The following is a 24,704-nucleotide window of genomic DNA, read 5'->3' as shown; positions in this document are numbered from 1 at the left end:
CTTATAAGTTTGTCAGTCTTCTTTGTTTAGAAATATGCGTCAGCGACATTTGGCCCTCGATTCTACAACGTATTACTTCTTAAATTATATCGCTAACTTTTTGTTTACACGTAACAGGGTAAAGTGACGTAGACGGTTCATTCAACAGTTTAGACACGAGCTATTTTTGGTTCTGTATGTTTTACAGAACACTGGTTCGGGCTTTGTTAAGTGTAGTGTGTACGGGAAGTGTGGGGAGTTATCTAATAAAAATGCAGCGTAACATCGATAAAAACTTTTATTGATTAAGGACGACAGGAAGTCGCCTTCGTCTATTAAGCGTACGTTTCTCCCGACGTCTCCGCCTTAGTATCTGCTATATGAGAAAGTTTTAATCGTTTTAATGGTAACACTGGATTACAAGACACAGATTGTTGAACGAGACGGGGAGGGGCGGGCGCGCGGGGGGAGACCGCCTCTCGGCGTGGAAAACGCGCGCCCGGTAATTACGAATATAATTCTCTATCTAACAATAAGTCAATATTCTGATCACTAATATCAAAAAATTTACAATGAAAATAGAATTTACTCTAAAAATAATTTTACGCGAATCAGGCGTCGGTCGTGAGTCGACTCAGGACGACCGGCGCCGGCGCGTAGTCTATCACATAGAAAGATTCATAAAGTACAATCAGGTAGGCGGCGCACGACCACCGTCTGCCGCCGCGTACCTCTCACTCTCCATTTTAGAAACGAATCTTTATTACTCGACAACTAAAGGTATGTAATTTACAAGATTTTAAATACACATGTTATGTCTACACGAAAAGGTCTTTTAATGAGCTGCAGAGAGTAGCGTCGCAGCTCTCTGACGCTTCCTCTTCCTCGGGCCTGTTGGGGTACCAGCGCTCGCCCTCGGGGCGTCCTGTCTGCCTGGCCGTAGCCGGAATGTCTCGAGCCTTCAGCCGAACTTCGGTTTTTGGAGCCAATTCTTTTACAATTGTTACACCGGATGTAGATGCTCCTGGCTCTGCGGCAGTGCTTTTTCGTAGAAATACTTCGATGGCACTGCCGAGCGCACTAGCATCCACCACGGAGCCGGATGGTTTGTCCCAAACCACGGCTGCAACATCGCCGGGAGCTGGTTTAGAGTCCGGAGCAAAAGTTACTTTGGTTTTCTTTGGTTCATTTTCTTTTTTCTTAGTAGCTAAGGTCTGGTGTCTTCTAGTGAACCAAGTAGTACCAGAGTCCAGTGGTTTGTCACGTAGCGAAGAGGCATCGAAACTGCTCGACCTCATGTCAGCAAGTCGCCTAGTCCGTTCCGGTTTGCCGCAAGTATCGATCTCAGTGGCTGAGGAAGTGAGCGCATTCAGCATGAGATGAAGATCTGTGTCAGTGCAGACGACTCCGGCACCAGTGCGGGGTGGAATGGGGGGCGGCGGCGGCATCTCTGAAGCTCGGCGGCGGGCTGGGATCGGTGGCAAAGGTGAGCCCACGTAGTCTGAGTGCCTGCGGCCGCGGTTCGTGTACCGTACGGAGCCGCTCATGGGGGAACGCTCATCCAGCGGCTGGACTTCGCACACGCGCTCATTGGAAGTATTCCAAAGACGCATGCGCACTTTGCGCGCCTGAACTATGTCGTCCATTATGTCCAGCTGTAGATTATGGGTACTGCCAAATGTGTCTGTAGCCGGAGGGCCTGTAATTGAAACTAAAGCTGTACGCAAAACATGCCATCTGTTCATTAAAAAATAATATTTTATTATTGTGTTAATTATTGTTATGGACTCACATTTCTTAGATCCGGAATCTCTGCGACGAGCCAATGCCGGGAAAGCTGCGATAGACTCACGGCGTCCGCGACCAAAAAGTGCCTGAGGCACTTTAGATATCGTTACTACGGAATGTCTGCAAAGAGACATATACGTTAGAACTGAAATTACATTTTGAACTTTCTTATAGGTGGTTTTGATTAAAGATCTTAAAATACATACCTTCGACCACCAGGCTGCGGTGGTGCCTGGCTCAGCGTGGCTAAAAATGCTGCTTCACGTGCATCGCGAGCAGCACTCTCGCCCCTCTCAGACAAACGGCGAACCTACGACCACAACACCTTATGTAATACTGCTATAAGAACAACATGTCACCTAAAATAAATTTGATCTAAACAAGGAGTCAAAACAATTGAAAATCTCGTGACAAATAAACACGTGAAATATCTGTCTATAATGGAACAGGCCTCCGTAGGTGTGTTTATAGAAACAAATCACGTGTAGAAACATTCACGCTGAGAGTAAACACCAATAAGTCGTACAAATCGGTATAGTAAACAAAGATTGAACAATCAAAACAATAATAATGACCTCGGAGTCTTGGCCCAGTTTCAAGTTAGCCATTTCGAAGATTTTTCATTTCATGTTGAGTTATCTACAAGTTTGCCGCACCTAACAATTTTTTTAAACACATGTAAACGGCACTTTAAATAATATTGTTTTAAATGCGTTCTTTTGAATCTAATTTCATACAGAATCTTTTTCAGGAGCTTTTTGTCATGTATGCATTACTTCAGTTACAAAGATATGATCAAGGGGTTTTTTCTTTTGCCTATCTAATGCAAAACTTTTATTTAAAGACTGAACCCTAACACGTGTGTGGTTTTCCGGAAACAGCTCAATGTAGCGTTTTCAGGAATTAGCAATTGGTATACTGTTACTGCCCAATCCAAGACTTCAATTCCTTGCTTTTATGTACCTGGCTAGCAGTAGGCCCAGTGGTGCACGAGGGTGTGGGCAGCGAGTGCTTGCGAGTGTCACGCCACGGGGACAGGTGGTACGGGTCTGGCGGTGACTCCTGGTCCACGGAGAGCCCGCGCCCTGGAGCCGACGACCGCGGCGAGGAGTCCGTGTCCTCGGTGCCACTCTCCTCCACAACGATGAGTGGTTCACCACCACCCATCATGGCCATCGAACCGCGCCGCATCATTGCTGTGTGAGATAGATTTGTTTTTTATTATGAGTTTATTCAATATTCCATTTTGTAAATTAATAGAGGTATGTTCTCATTTAATCTTTTGGAAGATGGGCTGGCATGGTCTTATTTCTGCCTGTTTTTTGAAAGTGGTGATAAAAAATATTGACATGTCACAATTCATGACGTGAAAAGTCTGTTGGTTGTTGTTGATAGCGCCTTTACGTGATGTGAATATATAATATTGTGATAAACGAAGATGCAGTTGAAGTAAGTCTTTAAATACCTTATCATTTTAAAAAGTTCGATGTGTTCATCGTTCGTTCATCATCAAAGGTGACCGAAATTATGAAAAACAAGCAAAAACTTGTGTTGAAAGCTTTCCATCAATGTGTAAAATATGGATGGCGTGAGGTTTTATGTAGAGTTATTCGCCTACTTTTACCTCGTAAATGTCTTTTATAATCCGTATCTGGGCTAATGTATGAACGCAAGTTTTACAGTATATTAAAAAGGATGTAAAACGCTGGAGCGCTGCGGCTAATATATTAAGCATTCCATAAATTTCTCGTACCCGCGGGTTTTAATAAACAACTACGAAACACTTTATCTATCAAATTGTTTTGCAATATTGCTTGTGTATTTATTAAGATTGTCTTTTAAAATATAAAGAGTTTTACTTCATTGTATTGTAATAATATGACAAGAATAAAAATTTGTTTAAGTTCAGTAAACCGTGGAACAAAACTTATATTCGTATTAGTTGCGTAGCAGCCCGCCGGATAGTTAACAAATTCCGGTTAGGTTTCAAACAGGGAAGTGAAAGTACAATAATGTTATATCGTTAAATTAAAACCAATAGTTTTTTTTAAACGGGTTTCCTATTTCAGGATCAGGGTTTTTTCCAATTTTTAGTTTTTTCCAAATTCAAAGTACATTCACAATGTTTTTTGTAACATCATGATTAACAGCAAATTACTTGTGGTTTACAAAAGATTACCGCTATATACGTTTCATTAAATATTTATTAAACTTAGAACGGTTTATTTCGTCAATGGATTAAATATTCGGGAGGAATTAACCTAATTTTGTTAAGCGGTGGCATTATTTCGATAAGTCCCGTAATAGCTGACAGAAAATGAGTGATTTCAGTGATTTGTGTTTCAGTGAATTTACTTCTTCAGTAAGAGTTTACGGTATTTGTAATCCATTGAAACGTTCTTTCATTTCTTCTTCCAACTTATTTAGTACGTGCTTTTTTTTGGACGGGTCACCTTCAAAACAACAAATCGCAGTATGTCAAGTTATGCCAAGAGAAACAGGAGTGGCTAGACAAAGACATGTGTAAACAAGATAGAATTTTCGTCACAGCCTTTTTCAGGTTTACATAATTAAAATTAATCTGAAGAAAATATACATTGCTTGTATAATGCAAATCATATCAGCAGTTTCAGTCTATTTTATTTATTTTTATTTTCTCGAAACCATACGTTCTCAAATTAAAATTCTAATTTCATAAGAATGACATCCCTAATTATAAACACACTTTCCTTCCCCCACACATACATCCAAAGATTAATTACTCAGGGGTGTCGCGTCAACACGTGACTGACAGCATAACATTACCCGTATGACAGGTGGTTAAGTAGCAACCCTAAGGTTGTCTGTTATTAAGGTATTTACCATCACTCAGTATTGCTGTGTTGTTTAAAAGCTTAGGGTTGACAAAGCGATGATAGAGTGCACGCCATTTATCGACAGTTGCTGACATCGCCCCTTTTTCCCAAGGCAAGAAATAACAAGTTGTATTTTTAAATAACTCTTTTTTGCATTTTCCTTGCTTAGTTTTCTTTGAGGTTTTAATGTGCGGCCAGCGAAGAGGCGACTAGCTACTATATACTTTGCAAGCACACCTTGTATATGTTTAATCATAGGCTTGTTTGCCTTTGTTTTCAATAACCTACATTTTCTACCTTTCACCTACTAAAAGTATAAAACAAGCCTATATACGTCCAACTACTGGGCACAGGTCTCTTCATTTGCATTTCATTACCACGCTAGCTCATTAAGGGTTGGCGATTTCAGAATTTGACATCTGGAACCTTAGACTTATTGAGAATAATTAAGAATGTACCATATTTTTTTTCAAAATAATGTGGTTCACATTGGTACTTTGGCTTGCTTTGGGATTGAACCTGCACCTCGTGCAAACAAATCCATCCATAGAACCGTAAGGCCACCACGTCCTTAAACCAGGTCCCTACTCATAGTATAACTACCTAATACCTACCTGTCTCAAAACCAATTAGTATCTACGTATTGTAAAATAAAACAATTCAATTCGAATTCATTCACTTGTTTTAATTCTGTATCTGGTTAAAAATGGAATAAGGCCCAGAACATGAGGCAATTGTTGAATCAGTCATTTGTAAACGGTGAGTTTGTATATCTGTGTAATAACAGAGTGTTGAATGAGATATTCTCTCGTCTAAGAGAGTAGATCTCGTGGACCCCGTGGGCGTGGCCTAGATCTGTTTATTTTCGTCCTGTTTCTATCGAACGCTACACTTGTCTAGTCTCCAACTCTCCGTATTGTTCGGTTTCCGTACTAGAGGCAGATACAAGGTTGATTATACAAAGTGCTCCACTTAAAATCCATTAACATTAATCATTTATTGAGTATCGAAGCTTATTTACTAGTTCTAGGTGAGTTTATTTACTTTACTTTTATATTTCGTGTATTGGGTAAAGAGGGAAAGAGAAAGTTTAAAATGAAGAGCGCTTTACGAAATAATAATTGAAACTAAGTATATTTATTTGACAGATGATATTAAAAATGGTAAATTGTGTCACTCTGTGCTTATTTGTAGGTAATCCTACCTCATAGGATAAAATGGAATATTTGTTATCACAGCTCAAAAAAGGCTCATTTTGAGCATGAGCGATTCGTGTGTTACAACAAACCACAAAAATGTACTTCAACCAACCACCACACATCAGAGATGTAAATAGTGACTTATTAAATCTCTTAGTATCACAGAGGACTGAGACAACTTCCAATAAAAAATACGAAGGAAATAAACCATAAAGGAAATTTTACCGTCCATACAGAGAAACGTTCCATTTACCCTCATAATATCAACGGCTGCAGGTAAAGATGCTAATCGAAAGGTAATATTATTTTCATTCAAAGCTCCAGGTGTATAACATGAAGTATTTTAAACTCTCAAACCGATCTCGTACAAATTTAGAAGCATTAAAAAGTGAAGAACAAAGTCCATTTTATTTGCCACATTCACTCACTTTGATGTCGGAGTTCCATAAAACTTTGTACAAACTCAATGCTGACCTTTTCGTGGACGGAACACTTTTTCCTTTGATTTTCTTTTGTTCACACGCTTGTTCTCTTCTTTGAATATTGTAGAAAATGTTTAAGGCATTTGTATAAATCTTTTTTATTCTATTATTCAGTTTGTTTTTTTAACCATTTAAGCCTCTGTATGAAATCAGTCAACCCTGATCAATTCGAGATAAGACCATTGGCCAAGAGTGAGATTTAAAGGTAGCAAGCATAAGCTCCGCCACATGATCTTTAAGGCCACTATATCCACCAAAAAGATGTAGCCTGAATAATTGTAATAACTGAAGTTTATTTCTATCAAAACACATAACTACAACTTCATTTGTTTACAAAGCTATTTTTAAACGGCAATATAATCTATAAATGCTTTAGGTGTACAGACAGGGTAATAAAAATTCTACAAGAAGATTATTGCATGTTGGAAAGCAGTATACAGTTCTGCAGCGCTATTATAAACAAAACACATTTCATATTTAAAAATGCAGAGCCTTGTTGTAAATTATAGTTAGACTTATATAAGTATACCTCTTTGTTATCGGATAAAGAGTAAGAAACACTGCGTGGTACATGAAATGTTATTATTAGCTAATTAGGTTCACAATTTTTCCCCGGGAAAAATAATGAGTTTTCCGAGAAACAGTAGCGGGGTGAACTTTGTGCTGCACGATTATCTTTTTAATTATATTTTCTTAAATGGGATTTCTTTTAAGATTCTTTCTATAGTGAATGATCCTTTGAGGTGAAAAGTGTGTTCAATCACGTAATGATGAAAAACATTGTCTTTAATGAGGTCCTCAATCACGTATTATATTTCATGTTCAAATTCAGAACAAAGAATTAGAAATTATTTTTTTGCCAGTTGGAAACAAAGATTCGCTTGTTTAATTAACAAAAAGTTGCAATAGCTTTAAAGTTTACCTGCAAATCCTTAGAAAGTCCACTTAACTCACTGATTGTCTTTTATAACCATAACACAACTTTACATAATCACAGTCACTTATCCAGAACTCGTGAACAAATCGGAGCAATAACAGACATTATCTAATCGAGTGTTACGATCATTTGATTGAGTATCAACAGGTCTGGCAGCGGCCCCGGCAGGCCAAGGCTGCTTTGGCACTGACCCGTTTCCGCGTCCCCTCCCGCCGAGCCCCGAACCCCCCTCCGCCCCTCCAGCCCCGAGCTCGGCTCTCCCGCCCTCTCCCGGGTACCAATCCCGTTGCAGATGCAACTTCAGGAAATAACTGTCAAGACCTACTCATAATAGTTTGACACTATCTTGTATATACGAATGATCGGTTATTTCGAGTTAGATGCAGAATCCAAATCTACCATTAGGATTCAACGAAAGGTAATTACTTTGAGCTTTCTACGTTCTAATGTTTTAACAGCACAATGTGTAATGTAATTAGAAAGCATTCTGTGAAGACTAATCTAGAACGGAAACATTCGCACTAATCAACTTTAATTAAGAGAGGAATGATATCGAAACATTTTCGCGGGAGTTTTTCATTCATTTGTGAACACAGCATAAACAAAAAGTAATTATACCTGGTAAGCGGCCGAGAACACAGTTTTGATGAACGAAGTGTCACTCACTAATGAAAAATCGACATATCTTTACAAAGAGTTATTCTTTGGTTAGAATATTTGACTGAGCTCGTTACTCGTATCGAACTAGAGGTTGTACGGAACGAAGATCAAAGCTTTGTGGATTAAGTTATACTTCGTTCATGTTATATGTAATAACATATGTAGGGATCCAAGCTGCCAACTATCCACTGACAATAATTTCTGAATTATAAAGAACACAAACGCAAAAAGTGGATTTAAAATAATCGCGCTAATAATAAGAAATTCCTTGACAGTCAGTCTTCCGCGCGCATACCTTATTACTCAGTAAATGGCGTATAAAAGACAGATAGGCAGTCGCTTGAAGTAAATTATTGATATTCATTTGTATCTGTTCAGGAGCACAGTCTAAGAAAACGCTAGACGGAAGATGTCATTACAACTTTATGACAATGACAATTTAGTGTGGATAAGAATATTATTTACTTCTCTGTCGCATTAGGCTAAGATCCTGTAAAGATAGATGAGAGTGTGAAATAATTAATAATAATAAAAAAATGTTGTAGAAAAAACTATTGTTGAACTAAATTTGACAATTTTTTTTATTATTCTCCAACGTTTTTTTTAGAACTCTTTCTTCTTATCTGATTGATTTACAATGTGGGTTACCGTATTAAAATACGTTAAAAAGGGGGCGGTGGGTAACAAACCCTTGAAACCCTTGTTAACACCCTTGAAATTCTCAATGATGCTGGCTGTTATCCTTTTCCGTTTTTAGCAACTGATAATTAACACAAAGCCCATCCATACTTCGAACCTTTGACTTATCAGTTCAACGGCGATGGCGATACCTCTTAGCTGTCACCGAGTAATACGGATCTTTAGTTTTATTATTAAGCTGTCAGGTTATGGATCATGAAATCCTGTTGGCAATATCCACTAACATGAAACTTCACTTGGAGTCGAGTGAAGCCGTAAACTTCTAACGAACCGTATTGGTCTGAAAGAGTGTGTTTATGTTCCTTTATAACTGTTTATTAGTTTATTGAATATTTTTGCTTTTGAAGTTACGTGAAACTCGGTTATTGAATTAAGATTTTAGTGAGTGGTAACTCTCTGTCTCGTATGTTTAAGGGTTTTATTTAGTGCATACCTTTTTAAGGTTCCATATTTAACGGGTAAAACCACCATCAGACTTGTATCTCGTGAACCGTGATAGCTAGACATAAGTATCAAGGTAAAAACAATGATTCGTTCTTTCATAAATTTCATGGATGTGCAATTTGTTTACAGTTTTTTATACTCGCGCTTGACCGTTTTTTTCTCCTTTTTATAACGCTTGTGATCTCGACAAGTTCCACAGTTATCATATACGGGGCACCAAGAACAAAGTCATAGTACCTAAATTAATATAAATTACAGTGCTAAATGATAAACATATATGTTTGGGTTGTACAGGGTTTGTTTGTAAATACAATTTCAGTACAAAGGTCAGCAGAGCGTCTTGTCATTCATGTAAGGGCATAAACTGCGTTAAGCGTGCCTCTCGCGTGTCCATACAAAAACGACCCGCGCGTGCCCATGCGCGTGCACACGCTCGTGAGCCCGTCGCGTGATACTTCCGTGCAATGGGGCACGCATGCACGCGACGTGATCACGCATCACGTTGGACGGGTCCACGCGCGAAGCCCGCTAGCGGGTGCACGCGCGTGCTTGTTCAGTTGACAGCGCTATCTCGAACCGACCGCACGCGCGTGCCCGGCCCATAACAAAAAATTACAAATTTTGATACAGAAAGGGTAATTGTTGAAGTTCAGTGTCGTCCTGCCATATGGGACCAATCAAGCGAAATAATCGTCGTCGCCGTCGTCTTGATAAATAATACAACATTAATTTATCCATAATTACTCGACTGTACACCTCCAACGTCAAAATTGTACTGAGAAAACTGCGTTACGCGGATGCACGCGCCGATGCCCGCGCATAAGCACGCGAACGTGCTCACGTGCGTGCACCAGAAGCGTGGCCCGCGACGTGCTCACGTGCGTACACACGCGTAACGCAGTTTATGCCCTAAGTCTGAATTGCAGCGTGATTCGCAATGAAATTAATAATAAATTGACACGCATTGTTAATTTGTTCGTCATTGTTTGTAACGCTACTAAAACACATTCTCTACAAAAATGATTTGTATTGCAAAACATTTTTGTTTATTGTAGAATATTTTACAATTTGTGGTAAACCAGTACAGTTGACGCAGCCGTCTATATAAAATGTATGTAATTGAAAATGCGAGACATTTACACAGTGGCAACGAGACGTTCACAATCCATTTCCTCATATACTAAGCTTATGCCATGGGGTATATAACCTCATTTCGAGTAACGAGGTTGGAGTGGGGCATATTTTTTTCTCTTATTCAAATACATTTAACCAAACAGATTTGCAGACACGTGTAAGACCTTTTATAATGTGGACAGAATTTAATATAACTCTATAGCAGCTTATAACGTCCCATTGCTGGATAATGACCTATTCCAGTCTAGGGAAGATTTTTCGGTGGGCGATTTCATGATTTCTATATTTCGAATCCAAGTTACCATTCATCGCCGTTTATTAGTGGTGTCTTAGATTTAAAAAAGTACATTTAACTTTGAAGACGTCATACTTTGCCTTGTAACTTGGGGGGATCCTCATGGACACCCGCTTCCTCCGGGGAGGGAACGGGTAGTAACAGACTCTTACTGACTGAACCTGAACCGCCGTGCCACGTCATCCGCACTTTTATGTGCAATGCGTTGCAATCCTTCATACATTTGAATCGAACCCGCACCTCGAGCATACAAATCCAAGCATAAAACCGTAAGACCACCACGATACAGTACAATACAAATGTTAGAGGTTAATAACCTACAGCGTTTGTTTACATTTACAATTATCGCGGAAATTAGAGTAAGGGGCAATAAAATAAGTGCCGGGAATAATGAGAAGGTGTCTTGTGATAATGAAAAGAAAAGTGGCGGTGGCTCGTGTTAAATGTCGCTGGGGTCTTGTTGTGTTGGGGAGGGCCGTCTTTTGCCCGCGCCCTGTGTCTTGCGCCTCTAATTACACCATTAAACGTGACCCGCGCTAGTATTGCAGCTTTTACTTAACGTTTTATATTTCATATCCTTTTAAGTCTCATAAAGTATACTTTGTTGATGTTTGTTTTTGTGGAATAAAAGAAGACTGGCTTCTTTCCTTATTCTTAAATAAATTAAATAGGAGTGTTTTGTTTCTTATACAAAAAATTACAAGGCCGTGTAGATAACTTAATCTATAAGAATTAAAATCACATCCCATAAATTAAAGAATAAACATACTTAGAATTAACACGAACACACAATTGTATGAAACCTTATTTTTCAGCACACAGACTTAATGGTTCGACAATAAATAATGGATGTAACATTATTTATCTGAGGCACAGAAAAGTAATTTTTACACGCAGCTGAAGGCTGACATAAAATTAAGTGCTTTGAGTAATAAAACGAAGGTGCGAGAGGTTGTTTTGTGTTGGAGTTGAGACTGAAGAACGTGAGAGTATGTTTGAGGTTGACACTTTAAACAACCTCCTTGTTGGTGTTAGGTGGTACCGGTAACAAGTTACTGTGAATGACGTATACCTTTGTGAAGTTTTCACGAATGTGAGTTATGTACTGAGTCTGTAGTAAGAGTACTATCGATAAGCATTGGCAATGTAAAAGTTACATCTGCAATTATTTTAAATCTAGAACTTCATCGTTCAGGATGCCTACCGCCGCGTTTAAAAGTTATATTGTGACTGGTGTTGGAACGTTATTCGTGTAGGTAACCCTTAGATGTATGAAAAAAAGATACTAGCGGACTCTGTGACCTACTAAATAATATAATTCGTTGGTGCATGGTAACTAATTTTGCGACACGTAAATCTATACTAATATAATATATAAAGCTAAAGAGTTTGTTTATTTGTTTGTTTTAACGCGCTAATCTCATGAACTACTGGTCCAAATTGAAAAATTATTTTTGTGTTGAATAGACCATTCATCGAGGAAGGCTTTAGGATAAATCATCACGCTGCGACTAATAGGAGCGAAGATACAATGGAAAATGTGAAAAAAACAGGGCAGGTATAAATCATAACTTATATCTTCTAAACACGGGGACGAAGTCGCGGGCAACAGCTAGTCGTATATATGTTTAAGATATAAATAAACATTAAACGAATGAAAACAAAGCAGTTTCACACAATAGGTTTTAATGCTGTGATGGTATCATTTATTGATGGCACATGCCTAATGTATCTCGTTTGAATAATAATAGACGCTAATGGCGATGCGCTGATAATGTATTGACATACATAATATAAATTATCCCGAAAATTACAGTAGGTTAGTAGTTGCTCTTTGTTCTTTGTTTTGTACACCTGATGAGATTGGTACCACACGACTCACAGCTAGATCCCAGGATCTGGTTCTAGTGTCCCACTTGCCAACTGTGTGGGGAATACTGTAATGCACGAGCTTGTACACCAACACAGATGCAATATATGTTCCCTTACTCTTATAGCCCGATGGGACTGCTATCTGACAAGAGCAGAGAGACAACAAGCGCAGGAACCAAATTTTTACGTGCCGTCGAACTGGCGGTAGCTGCGGCATTTACTTCTAAAAGGGGCACAATATTAAAGAAGTCGTTATGTGCCTTGGTATCAGACTTGAAACTTTTGATTACAGCCTTACGGTCTTATCACTAGTATAGTTACTTACCAGTACCTTAACTGACATGAGTAATATATTATTTGACTAGCCTAGTAGCCTAGTGGTTAGTGACCCTGGCTATACCGGAGGTCGTGGGTTCGATTCCCACCCAGGACAAAATGTTGTGTGATGAGCTCGATCATTTGTTCCGTGTCTGGGTGGAGTTTATCTAGATTAGTCAACTAGCTGTTGCCCGCGACTTCGTCCGCCTGGTTAGAAGATATAAAAATTTGGAAAAAAACCCTGTTTTTTTCCAAATTTTCCATTGTATCTTCGCTCCTATTAGTCGCAGCGAGATGGTTTATAGCCTAAAACCTTCCTCAATGAATGATCTTTTCAAATTGAACCAGTAGTTCCTTAAATAAGCGCGTTCAAACAAACAATTAAACAAACAAACTCTTCAGTTTTATGTATTAGTATAGATTGTCTAGTACACATAATACAAGCTTTGCTTAGTTTGGCACTAAATGGCGTTGTGTGAAAGCTGGAATAGTATTCATGTTAAAACCATTGTAAATCAAAGCATAAGTTCCTTCTTATATTATGACACTCGTTATTTGTTTTAAAATATTTTCCAGCCATTTGCCATTTTTTTTTTTTTTTTTTTAAATCGGAACTGATTTTTTATTGTCTTGTCAACTCCTTTCACAACCTAAGACTTTACACCTATTAGGTAGTAAGCAAAGCAAGCATAGTGGAATGCAATAAAGTATTTCAGTATTGGGTTTTGAGAATAATAGAGGTTCCAATGTCAAAAGTTTTTCAGTTAATAAAATATTGAACGAAGCTTAGGTATGCATTGTTCTATAGATATTGTGAAATGTCCACCTGGACTGAAATGTGCACGGATATTGAATTTCATGCTACTCTCACAAAGGACATAGATGTTCTGTATAAAATCTTTAACAAGGTTAATTAAAAAGCTTGTTTTCATTTTGTGATTTCAGAAGAATATCATTTTTCAGAACAAAAATTTACTTCTTATAAACTATCACGTCTGATATTTATGATCGTATTGGGAGAACGAGAAAACAAACATTGATTTAAAATTCAACTGTTTAGAAATTAACGGATTAACTATACTTACATATGTGTGTTAAATAATACGGCTCTCCAAAAAGCAAGTGACGTCATCAACCTATCTTACTAATATGATACAAATGTCTCATTATAAATGGCCTAGGCCTAGCCTTTTCCCAACTATGTTGGGGTCGGCTGCCAGTCCAACCGGTTTCAGCTAAGTACCAGTGTTTTACAAGGAGCGACTGCCTATCTGACCTCCTTAACCCAGTTACCTGGGCAACACGATACCCCTTGGTTAGACTAGATTCAGGTATTTTTCTGGTCCGTTCTGGCACTAGAAATATACCATATAGTACTTCGATACCTACTAATATTCAACTTGTTTACGACACAATGACTACACCCTACAATATAATAAACATTCCATGTAAAATTCATAACATGAACAGCAATTTACGTGATTCTCTTTTGTTTTAAATATAGGTAAACAGTGTTAGGTATTACCGTCGCGTTAGTAAAGTTACATAGAGCTTAATGCTGTGTGCTTCCGTACCCGCGTCCCTCGCGCTCGTAGACCGGTTCCTGTTGAATACGTATAGATTCTACGTATATTTGATTTATGAGAATTCATATTTTTGTGTTTAATTTAAAACAAAGGAGATTCGATACAAAGTTTTATTATTTTAAGGAGGAGAAAAAATTCTACTGACTGCCTAAAGTCAAACTTACTCTCCAATTTGTTTGTCAGCCACCAACAATTTCATAACCGTAACAACTGTTGCTTTATTTTTAGTTTTTGATGTTAAAGCAATCGAAGAAAAACATAATCTGTGTGTTTTTTTCCCTCTTTCTTTCGAAATAGAGTTCCGCTTACTCGCAAAATCTCGCTTACTCGGTGCTATTCGACTAAAGATAAGGCCCCTTTTAATACGATGTAACCCAAGTTTCTAAAACACATGATTTTCGTCTCCAAACAAGCTCTTTCTTTATTACAACTTTTTAGTTAACCCGAGCGTACTTCCATTGATACACCGTCCTAAGCCATACGAATTCCACTATCGAAAATAGGTAAAGGTAGTAGCTAGGTACTACTACTTATGTATCGAGTGCTGAAGACATGAGTTTGTTTACTAAGGACCGAATTCTGTCGATCCTAGCAAAGCCTACAAAAGCAGACCCCAAAGAGTCTTAACTCTTTTACTACCTAATCCAGTCTATAAAATTGTGTTTCGGAAGGCACGTTAAATGGTGCTTCCCGGCTGTTTATACACGTCTTTGACAGACGTTACGGGTATTCAGAAGCTAGACCGTCTGACAACCAGTCTGACCAAGGAACATCATGTTGCCCAGGTAACTGGGTTGAGGAGGTCAGAAAGGCAGTCGCTCCTTGTAAAACACTGGTACATGGCTGCATCCCGTTCCCCAACACAGTTGGGAAAAGGCTAGGATGATGATGATGATGATCCAGTTTATATAATATCCTTACACAAGACAGAGTATTACCGTAATGGATAGACAATAGCGATGTATACTACACCGGCAGCGAAGCTAACACAGGAAATTCAGTCCGCTCAGTAAATCAAAGCGGCTTCAATGTAGATACTAGATCTAACGCTGGATTTCCAGAACTTCCTTTGCAGTTATAACCGACATCGAGCAACAACTAGTGTGTAACGCAATTTCAGTTTAACAAGGAACCATTTGGTGAAAAGAAAGGATGAAAAGCAGATTTTTTTCCAACTTAGTAAATCTAAGAGGAAGTAAGAATACGTTCTTCGCTATACATATTACACCTATTGCTACGTAACATCATCTCCATTCGATCCGAACGCACAAACCCTTGAAACACCTATAATAAGTACGACGCGGACCTACATAACTGGTACCAACACTGGTATTGTAATTTGTGTGAGTTTGTAGGTTTGTTACCTCTTTACGCCTAGTCGGTGGCACCGATTTCGATAAAACGTGGTATGGAGGTAGCTGACAACTCGGATGAACATATAGGCTTAACTTTAAGGCGAATTCTTAAAATTAAAAAAAAATCCTCCGAGACTAAAACTGTCACCCCCTACAACTTAAACGGCTCGACCGATTTCTATCAAACATGTAGAGTCTAATAATTATCGCTGCTGGAGCTGCGGAAGCCCTAAAACGGCGGAAATATAATAACCTTGTTGGTAATTATATTTTTAAGCCGTTTCGGGTCACATGGGGACCAGGTGCACGAGTTCTTTATAAAGAACTCGCAAAGCGTTTGGTGGACTCTACACGTGATCAGAAGGCTGGTCTATATTTTGCCCAAAGAATTAGCATTGCCATACAACGTGGCAATGCAGCCAGCCTTCTGGGCACGTTTCCCCACTTTGGCAGGAATGAGGATGTCTTTTTTGACGCTTTGTAAACAATGTATATTTTTCTTTTTAAAATAAAGCTGATTATCACACATAATTCATGTTTAAAACAAATTAAAATAACTCCATCATTACCATGCCACAGACATATAGACAGACACGTCAATTAATATTATAACATCCCCGTTTTTCGCATCGGGGGTTAAAAAAGGGGCTTTCCTTGCAACTGTTACCGACATCCAAGCTTGCGAAGACGCCATCAACAGCTAGTAATACTATATACCATACATACGCTAGACTAGAGGCATAGCTCGGATATTGTGCATACTCTATTATACGTAATACCCGGCCTCGACAAAGCCCCATTACTTCTTAGGTGTTAAGGTCACCACCTTGCTTCACTTAACGATATTGTGCCCCAGTTGCCGTTATTATGAGCCAACATAAGGGCAAGCTTTTAATAGAATCAAGTATGAGATAAAATTGTAGACTTTATTCTTGTGGCGATCGATACGAGTTTAGCGAGGTTCTATGTTGGGTGGAAAACGTTTAATTTGTTGGGTAGCTTCGTTCTTGTAGAGGTTTGCAGTGCGCTTAAGGTAGAATCAACTACTTAGATCGACTTGCACTTGATTGCTTGAGGTTGAAAGGTAAACTAATTTGTGTCAATGATTCTTAATAGTTTTTAATTTGACTCAGATGTATGAAGTCACTTTCTGTCTGAAGCAAAAGAAATACTTAGTTTAAGCTAAGTTCAGTCAGTAGTCTAAATTACTAAACAAGTTTTTTACATTTCATGTGGTATTTTTTTATTCTTTTGGGCTTTCCTTCTGCTCTTGTTATACCAGGGGCGAAAAGAAATAAATTACGATTGACGTGCTTCTTGTTCTTAGCAAACATTTTAAAATAACAATTATAACACTTCCACAAATGTGGTGTCAATAATATCTAATAGAAAAATCAATGACGCAGAAAATATAAATAACCGTTCAAGTGCGAGTCGGACTCGCGACACTGAGGGTCCCGAAAATAGGTCAAAGTAAAACAAAATCACGCCCATCTCAACAGTTGCTTAACCACGATATCATTATTTTGTGTTATAACTATTATATCGAAATACATAATCTGTGAAAATTGGGGTTAGTAGTCGATTCGCTCGAATTTGATCTGTTCAGTTTCGGGCGAATAGTGCATTACAAAATTTTGGTGTAATGGATTCCCCCGCTGTTAAATTTGTCTCGGGTGAATCTGCACTAAAAATATTCAAAATTAAAAGAAGTCGATTCGTCTGATTCGGGCGAATCGACTACTTTGCCGAAAATTGCAATTGTCTAGCTATCACGATTCATGACATATTGCTAAGTGTCAGAAGGACATACGAATAGACGGACAGATAGAGTTGCCTAATTAACATTGTCTCGTTTTTAACTTTTGGCTGCGGAACCCTAAAAAGCATCAATTACGTCAGAGCTAAATTGTCATCAAGAGTGTGCGGCGTAGCGAACGTTCGGGCTAATTAATTAATGAGCCCGGTGTCGCACGGATACGTCACACAAAAACCTTGTTATGTTGTTCGCGTTGATTGTGCGCAATTTACTTATTTAAACGAGGTTGGCTTGTGGAATCGTTAGACATCATTTATGGTTAGGCTGTATTGCGGAAAATGTATTAATTTAACTCGGCGTGAGAAAAAGACTCTGTTGGAAACTAACATTTCTGCCCCAAAAAATGAACTGGTAAAAAATCTAACCTGTCAATTGCTAGTCGGACGATCAACATTTAATGTGTACAAATCAGAGACCGGCCGGATACTCATTGAAAGGGTTTTTGAAGGGGTTTTTTTAAGCGCTTCAAGAAAAAACCCTATGACATATGTTACACCTTCGAACGGATTACTGTAACCCTGTTCCGAACAGGTTACCCTTTACTACCCTGTAACACTGTAACAGGGTAACCCACTCCAACCTAAGACAATGCAATATGCACTCTTTATCATAGACATTAGTTTGAAAATAGTATAACCACGAGCGCACGTGACATCTTACCGCCCAGCGGCGCCATTGTTGCATTTACCGAGCGACTTGTAAACATGGAATAAAAATCATTGTGGATATGATCTTACAGTTTAATTTTGCTTGTCGCACTTTTCAAACGTTGTGATATATATTTTTCGTGTCTATACTTGTAGACCAGGGTCGATAATTTTTAAAACCAAAAAAAAATATAGTAGGATGAAACCCATTAGAAAAGGAGGGGAATATTATAAAAATGAAAAGAAAAATAATTTACGGGTGATCTGAGGTCGGGAAGGGGGTGGGAGTGACGTTTGAAGAGTAAAAAACGGTTTTTATCGATTTCCGGCAAAACTAAAATTCGTATCGAAAAAAGTCAAATGGCAAAGTTCTAAAAGAAAAAGATCTAAAACTTTTGTGTTTACATTTTTTTCACATAACCTCAAAATTTATGTGAAAAATCTAAAAAACCAAGATTGTGGTTTTTTATTTTTATCTTTTACAAAAATTTATTTTTGTAACGAAATTTGGTGAAAACTTACTTTTTTGTGTCCCAAATACGCTGTAATTGATTTGATTAAAAATATTTATTTTTTCACCTTATTTTGAATTAATATAAAAAAACACTCTAATTTTCAATCGAAAATTCACCCGTCAAATCTTCTCAGAAAATGCAAAAAATGAAAAAAAACTTGTATTCGATTTTTTTTTAAATTATTATAAATAATTTCATCTAAAAAAATTGATCTCATTTTGTGTTCAATAGACCAATAATCGAGGAAGGTTTTAGGCTAGGTATATAAAATTACGCTGCAACTAATAGGAGCGAAGATTTAATGGAAAATGCGGCAAATACGGGGAAAAATATTAATCTTCGAGGGCTTTCGTTCAAAAATTCCTAACTTATATCTTCTAACCACGCGGACGAAGTCGCGGGCAACAGCTAGTTACCTATATGACGTTTCGCGCGTAGGTAGTTTGTCCGAGAGGCGCGAGTCGCGGCGCGACGCGTCGGCGATAGAAGAAAATCAGCTGTAGTCTTAGTAAAGCAATGAGGGGCCGCTAGGGTGCAAGTATGCCGCTCAAGTTTAGTGGGTAATTCAGGGTAACACGAATAAAAGCCTTTCGTGAAGGTAACCACTTCAAAGGGTTAAGTTATTGAAGGGGTTAACCCCTTTACGTGGTTACCATAATGAAGGTGTTAACCATTTCGCTGGGTTTCGAGGATGTAACTCGAACAAAAGGTAACACTGCGATATGAGTTACCCCGTGTACGGGTTACCCTGTCAAACGGCTTAACTCTAAAGTGGGGTTGTCCGGTCCCTGGTACAAATAAATGAAAGAAAATACGTCTACAAAGGAAATGTTGTCATCCAAATATGGTCGATAATAGCTCACTGGACATTTTGCTGATTCTTGACGAGACCGATGACAGACGGTCACACAAAAAAGACAGACAAAATGTTATCTAATGTAATTTAATTGCTACTCCGGCTATCCATATTAAGGTACGCTTAAATGCGTGTGTATTTATGCCCTACAAAAAACAAAACGTAATTAACATTGCCTTCCCGTACAGGTACTTCACCTGATGGTAAGATGAAACGTGTCAAAGGATAAAGGTTTATACGAAAATCTACGAAACTCATTACACATCACCAACATTTGTTCCAAACTTTTACTTAACATCCAATCTCCGTAAGAACAAAGCCGCAACTCTTCAAAATTTCCAATTAAGCATGTTCAAGATTTTATTGATCCGTGACAGTGCTATTTCTAGGTAAGAGGCTACTTTGAAACCAATAAACCAACATTGGATCAAGCGTTTAATGAAATTGTTGTTTGCCTTCCAATTCGCCCGCTGATGCACCGCCTCATAATATTGATTGTTTGAACTTTATTATTATGTAGATGTAGTTGTCATTTTGTGGCAGATACTTATTCATTTAAAGTCTTTTCTCTTAGAATAGAATCTTACCGAGTAAACTAGTTATTTTGAAAACAGAAACTTAGGAGAGCGCTAATTTAAAAGCTTTTAATTTTCACTGCATTTTTTATCAGTAGATTTTTATCGTCGTTACAATTACTTACATCAAATAAGCAAGAATAATGAAAAAAAAACCCTTTTCGTATATAAATACTTAAAAGAGGTTATTAACTCCTTTGATTCGTGACAGGATCGTTGATTCGTAAAAAGTAATTAAGCAAACAGTAAATAGTTGAAGAAATGGCAGGAAAATCTGCGCTGATTTTCCTCAAGGAAAACGAGAAAAGCTATGGATTTGTTGTCGTGGTAATAAAAAAATAAATGACAAAGCGCCTATTGCGAACATGAATAATATTTCAAGCTTCTTTTGAAGAAATTAAAGAGGAATTAGTTTTATTTTGACATTGAAATGCAAAGGAAATTATGTAAAGTATAAATGTTTGCTAACAACAGTGCTTCGGTCACAGTCGTAAAGCAAACTGTCCGACATTTGTTTTTAGGACCGGTTCGAATTACAGAGCCGTTAGTTTGTCAAGCGAGCCTGATCTAATTAATACAGTTTTATAGGTACACTTATAATTACGTGGCCTTGGTTTTCAGAAATTATGCTTTCGCCAAAAATAATAAACAAGTCGAAAACTTTTTATCAGCTCCCATTGACCGAAACAGATTACATAATTCATTAAATAAGTAAATAAAGGTATAAAAACAAATATAGGACGGATTGTTTGGTTAAAATATGAAACAAACAAAATTTTAAAATAACACTGCAACAACATCACAAACAAATATTTTGTTTATGGTTTCCGAAACAATTTGTAATGAAACTTTTTCGGCTAGAAAAATAAGTAATGAAAGTAAAGACTTGGCTACTGAATATTTGATCACTGAAAATACTCTATTGACTGCAGTCTGGATAGAAAGCCAATATGTGCCATCGCAGCCATTTTTATTGTTTACTTGTGTGTCTTGGGTTCCGTACGTGTATGCAAATAATATTGCAGGATTTGCTTCTCCAGTGGGACGGCCGCTCTGCTTTGAGCTACACTGCACTCCGCTTTAGGAATATGATTGGTGTTTCTACCTACCTATGTATATGACAGATATTGAACGTAAATAGAACGTACACCGTTTTCATTCCTATTTACGCTTGACGTTAGCCTTCAGCTGAACTTAGCATAAGAAATATCTCCTATAACGATTTTTCAATATGATTTTTATTTTTATTTTAATGGTGTTTGTGATGATTTTAATAGCCAATCATCAACAATTTTTCAATTATTTCCGTCTCTTTCTTATCGTTCAGGTTTTCTAAGTTTGAGACAGCACTGCTTCTATATCACAATGTTATTGCAATTCAATTGACTTTGCTTCATTTTGCTACAAAATTGATCATCTTTTGGAGACATCTTTTTGTTGGCAGTTACAACGTTTTTGTATATATAGCAAAGTTTTGAATTTTAAAAGAGTTTAGACCAAAAATAGAAATTAGAACAATAGGTTCAATAATTAATGGGTACTTCCTCGTAGTAATTAACAAATTTGAATTGAAATAGGAAAAAAAATCCTTCAAAAACATTCAAACTTGACGGTTACTGGGAAATTTCGGTCAATTGTGAGTCCGGGAACTTGGCAATTCAATCAGATTATGTAAATGGAGCGTGTATTAATCAGTGCACCCTGTATAAGGCTGAAACGATACAAAACGTGAAACTAACCAATTGTTTCCCGGCTTTTAGTGAGATTGCTTTCTGTTGTAGTTCGGGACGAGAGGGAACTGTGTGGACATTAAGAACTGATGTTAAGTGTATACAAACTAAACGTAAAACGAACTCTATCCAAGGCCTGTGAAGCTATTTCTAGAGTTCCCTACCAAAAGGGTAAAAACGTGTCCATAATTTCAGTTTTTCCGCATGTTATAAAATTTAAACAACCTATGATGTATTTCTGAAGCTGTCATAACGAAAATTATTAGAATAAAAATGTCAGTTAAAGAATAGCATAAATTTCATAGTAACTAGACCACTTTTCTGACTTCTAAACGAATGCATTGAACGCAAAAGTCAAAGTCACGTCGGTTATCGAAAGGGAATGTCATTCCGCCCCGCGATTGTTAAGGGGTTGGTACATTTTTAAGTTTTCTATTAATACGATGCAACATTGTTCAGGGCCTATGTCATTAAGTGTACTCCAGAAAGCGAACTCTGCCCAATAGCAATAGATAGCCGCGGTGAGTTGGTTCCGCTTAAACAGGGTTATTTCCAAACACCAGTGAATTTGCGCCCCAATTCGAGTGAGTAACGAACATGAAAGCGAGTGAATATTGTGCTAGATAAAAGTCGATGGTATTAGGAAAACAAGGGAACGATGCTGTTTTGTTTGTTGCGGAGTTTGAATGTCCGAGATGACTGTAGAGCTTATACTTTTTAAAGTACGACTGCCTTAAGGAATCAATTAGTCAGAAACATTCAAGTAATATGCTCAAAGACACCCAGAGTCAGGACGAGCATTCGTGGAGCACACAAATGCTTGTCCTACGGGGATCGAGCCTGCGACACAGTCGGCTCAAATACGAAAGTAAGATTACTATTCTATAAATACGAATATAGCTATTACTTGTACAATCAAACAATACAAATGCAACACTAACATACATTATTAAGGAGCATAAACAACGATATCCGAAACACCTCCACTAATAAAACGAACAATCAATTTCCAATTCATATCGATCATCTGTTGAGCACGAAAAACGTAAAAAATAATGTGGGAGGAACACGCAAATAGTCGATAGAACAGATATACGCTTTCGTTATAAAGCTAGAAGAAAAAACGATGGAGTAAGTCGTTCCACATTACTGAGGCGCGGATTGATATAAACAAATCAAGATGATTGACAGATGTATCCCTCAAATAACGTAAAGGTAAAAAATGTATCATAAATCTTAATACATGTTTATAATACTCCAGTGCCTGTACCACGATATCGAAAAAATACTGCTAACGTAGACGAACTGCGACGTTGTTACACGTATTGCATTGTGCTGTACCAATTTTGTAGTAATGTCAGTTTCGTCTTAAGGTCTCATGGTAGAGGTTTAGTGGGTCTATTATTAGAGTTTATGTAGATGTGGGCCTGAAAGCAGGTGCATTAGTGTAGCGGCACTCGGAGTGTTGAAAGGTGAAAGAGGTATTATCTCGCAAATTACGATACGTGGCGGGCGTTGAAAGGAAGCTGGATTCGCTTTGGCGTGACGTACCTATACCGAAACGGTATGTTATTACTTTTTAATAAAATAGGCATATTTTTTTCTGTTGGATTGTGAGTCTTTTGTTTATTTAATTAATGGGAATGAGTTTTAGGTATTGATAGACTTGAGTCCACTTGGCTTAAGGTACGGGAAACGGGGTGAAAGAATTGTTTCGTGGAGAACTAAGATTAAGTCGAGAAGTAATATTATGTATTAATAGTAGTAATATTATGAGTTTACCGTACACCACAGCTTACGCCACAGAAAAGGAGAAATTTTCAAAGAAAATGGTCACCAATTTACACTGTAACAAAAGTTGTTTAATCTCATTTTTTTTTCTAAAAGAAATACGTCGTTTATGAAACTATCAATGGTCTAGTCCACGGTCATAATATTTAACGTCTAGTGATAGACAGATGGAGAGGCAGGTTAATGGTAAGTATTTTGTTTGATATTGCCTTATAAACAATTACTTTATTTCAATGGCACTAAACAGAGTGCAGAAAATTGGAACAAATGCAAATACAAAAGCTCATCATTGCAACAATCCACAACAGTAACCCACAAAACCATCCAGCATTTATGGTAGGCACTGGAACATATTAAATTGGACATATTAATATAGGAAGAAAAAAATGAATGTAGATAATATCATTAGTTGGCACCTCACACTTGTAATTTATTTACTCAACCATGATCTGACGTAAAACAAAAAACGATCCTGACAGTAAGCCACATGACAAATGTCAAAATAATCTTTAGCAGAATTGCAAAGACTGTGATGTAGTAAATAGTACTCTAAGTTGTATATCGGATGATTATATCCCATTTATCACCAAGAATTTGTGCCTCAAACGAGGCCAGAATCCCCTGGATTAAGTCATTAATATTCTATTTATTTCAGTCAGTTCTTATACTTCCATACTTTCGTTCTCAAAACTTGTAAAAAGCTCGACCGAATTATTAAACGTATCCAAGAACACTGGCACATAATTCACCATTAAGCTAAAACAATCTTCACTGTAATCAATAGCTCAATTTGGGAGTTAGACATACAGAAAGACAGACAGACAACTCAAACTTATAACAAACCTCTTTTTGCGTCGGAGGTTTAAATGAAACCAATTCGGAGTACAAACACAATTAATTGGGGCATTCTCGCCAATACAGTGCAGCCCTAAAATTGACGTCCGAGTAGTACGTAAATAAAGTGGAAAATGGCTTTAGAGCATCGTGTCAAAAGGTTATTTTAGAAAAGGTTACTCCTGCGAACGAGATACATGAAGTACGTATAGTCGTATATGTTAAGAATGACCTTCACGTTATTTATGAATACCCGAATTGCTTACTAAATGCTGCTGTTGACGTATTGTTTATGTGCATTCAGATCAGCATCACCCTTTTAATTTTGCGTCGG

General features: G+C 37.6%; 1 protein-coding gene across 2 annotated transcripts in view; it reads right to left on the bottom strand.

Annotated features, from left to right (window-relative positions):
- Positions 1 to 259: 259 nt before the first annotated feature.
- The window catches only part of LOC113500567, a 28,008-nt gene continuing 3,563 nt past the window's right edge, over positions 260 to 24,704 (bottom strand). Inside the window, exons 1-5 of one of the 2 annotated variants that reach the window (XM_026881413.1) lie at positions 7,226 to 7,504; positions 2,731 to 2,963; positions 1,974 to 2,077; positions 1,772 to 1,887; positions 260 to 1,696 (exon numbers count right to left, since the gene is read on the bottom strand). In XM_026881413.1, the coding sequence (XP_026737214.1) occupies positions 798 to 1,696; positions 1,772 to 1,887; positions 1,974 to 2,077; positions 2,731 to 2,961 (1,350 nt within the window). In that variant the 5' untranslated portion in view covers positions 2,962 to 2,963; positions 7,226 to 7,504 and the 3' untranslated portion in view covers positions 260 to 797. Of the gene's footprint in view, positions 1,697 to 1,771; positions 1,888 to 1,973; positions 2,078 to 2,730; positions 2,964 to 7,225; positions 7,505 to 24,704 lie in introns of those variants that run through there. The other variant, XM_026881412.1, reaches the window with a different exon arrangement.

This window comes from Trichoplusia ni, chromosome 14 (assembly GCF_003590095.1).
Source record: "Trichoplusia ni isolate ovarian cell line Hi5 chromosome 14, tn1, whole genome shotgun sequence".
Lineage (NCBI taxonomy): Eukaryota > Metazoa > Arthropoda > Insecta > Lepidoptera > Noctuidae > Trichoplusia > Trichoplusia ni.
The sequence above is the reverse complement of the archived record's forward strand: the minus strand, read 5'-3'. Positions and strand labels throughout refer to the sequence as shown.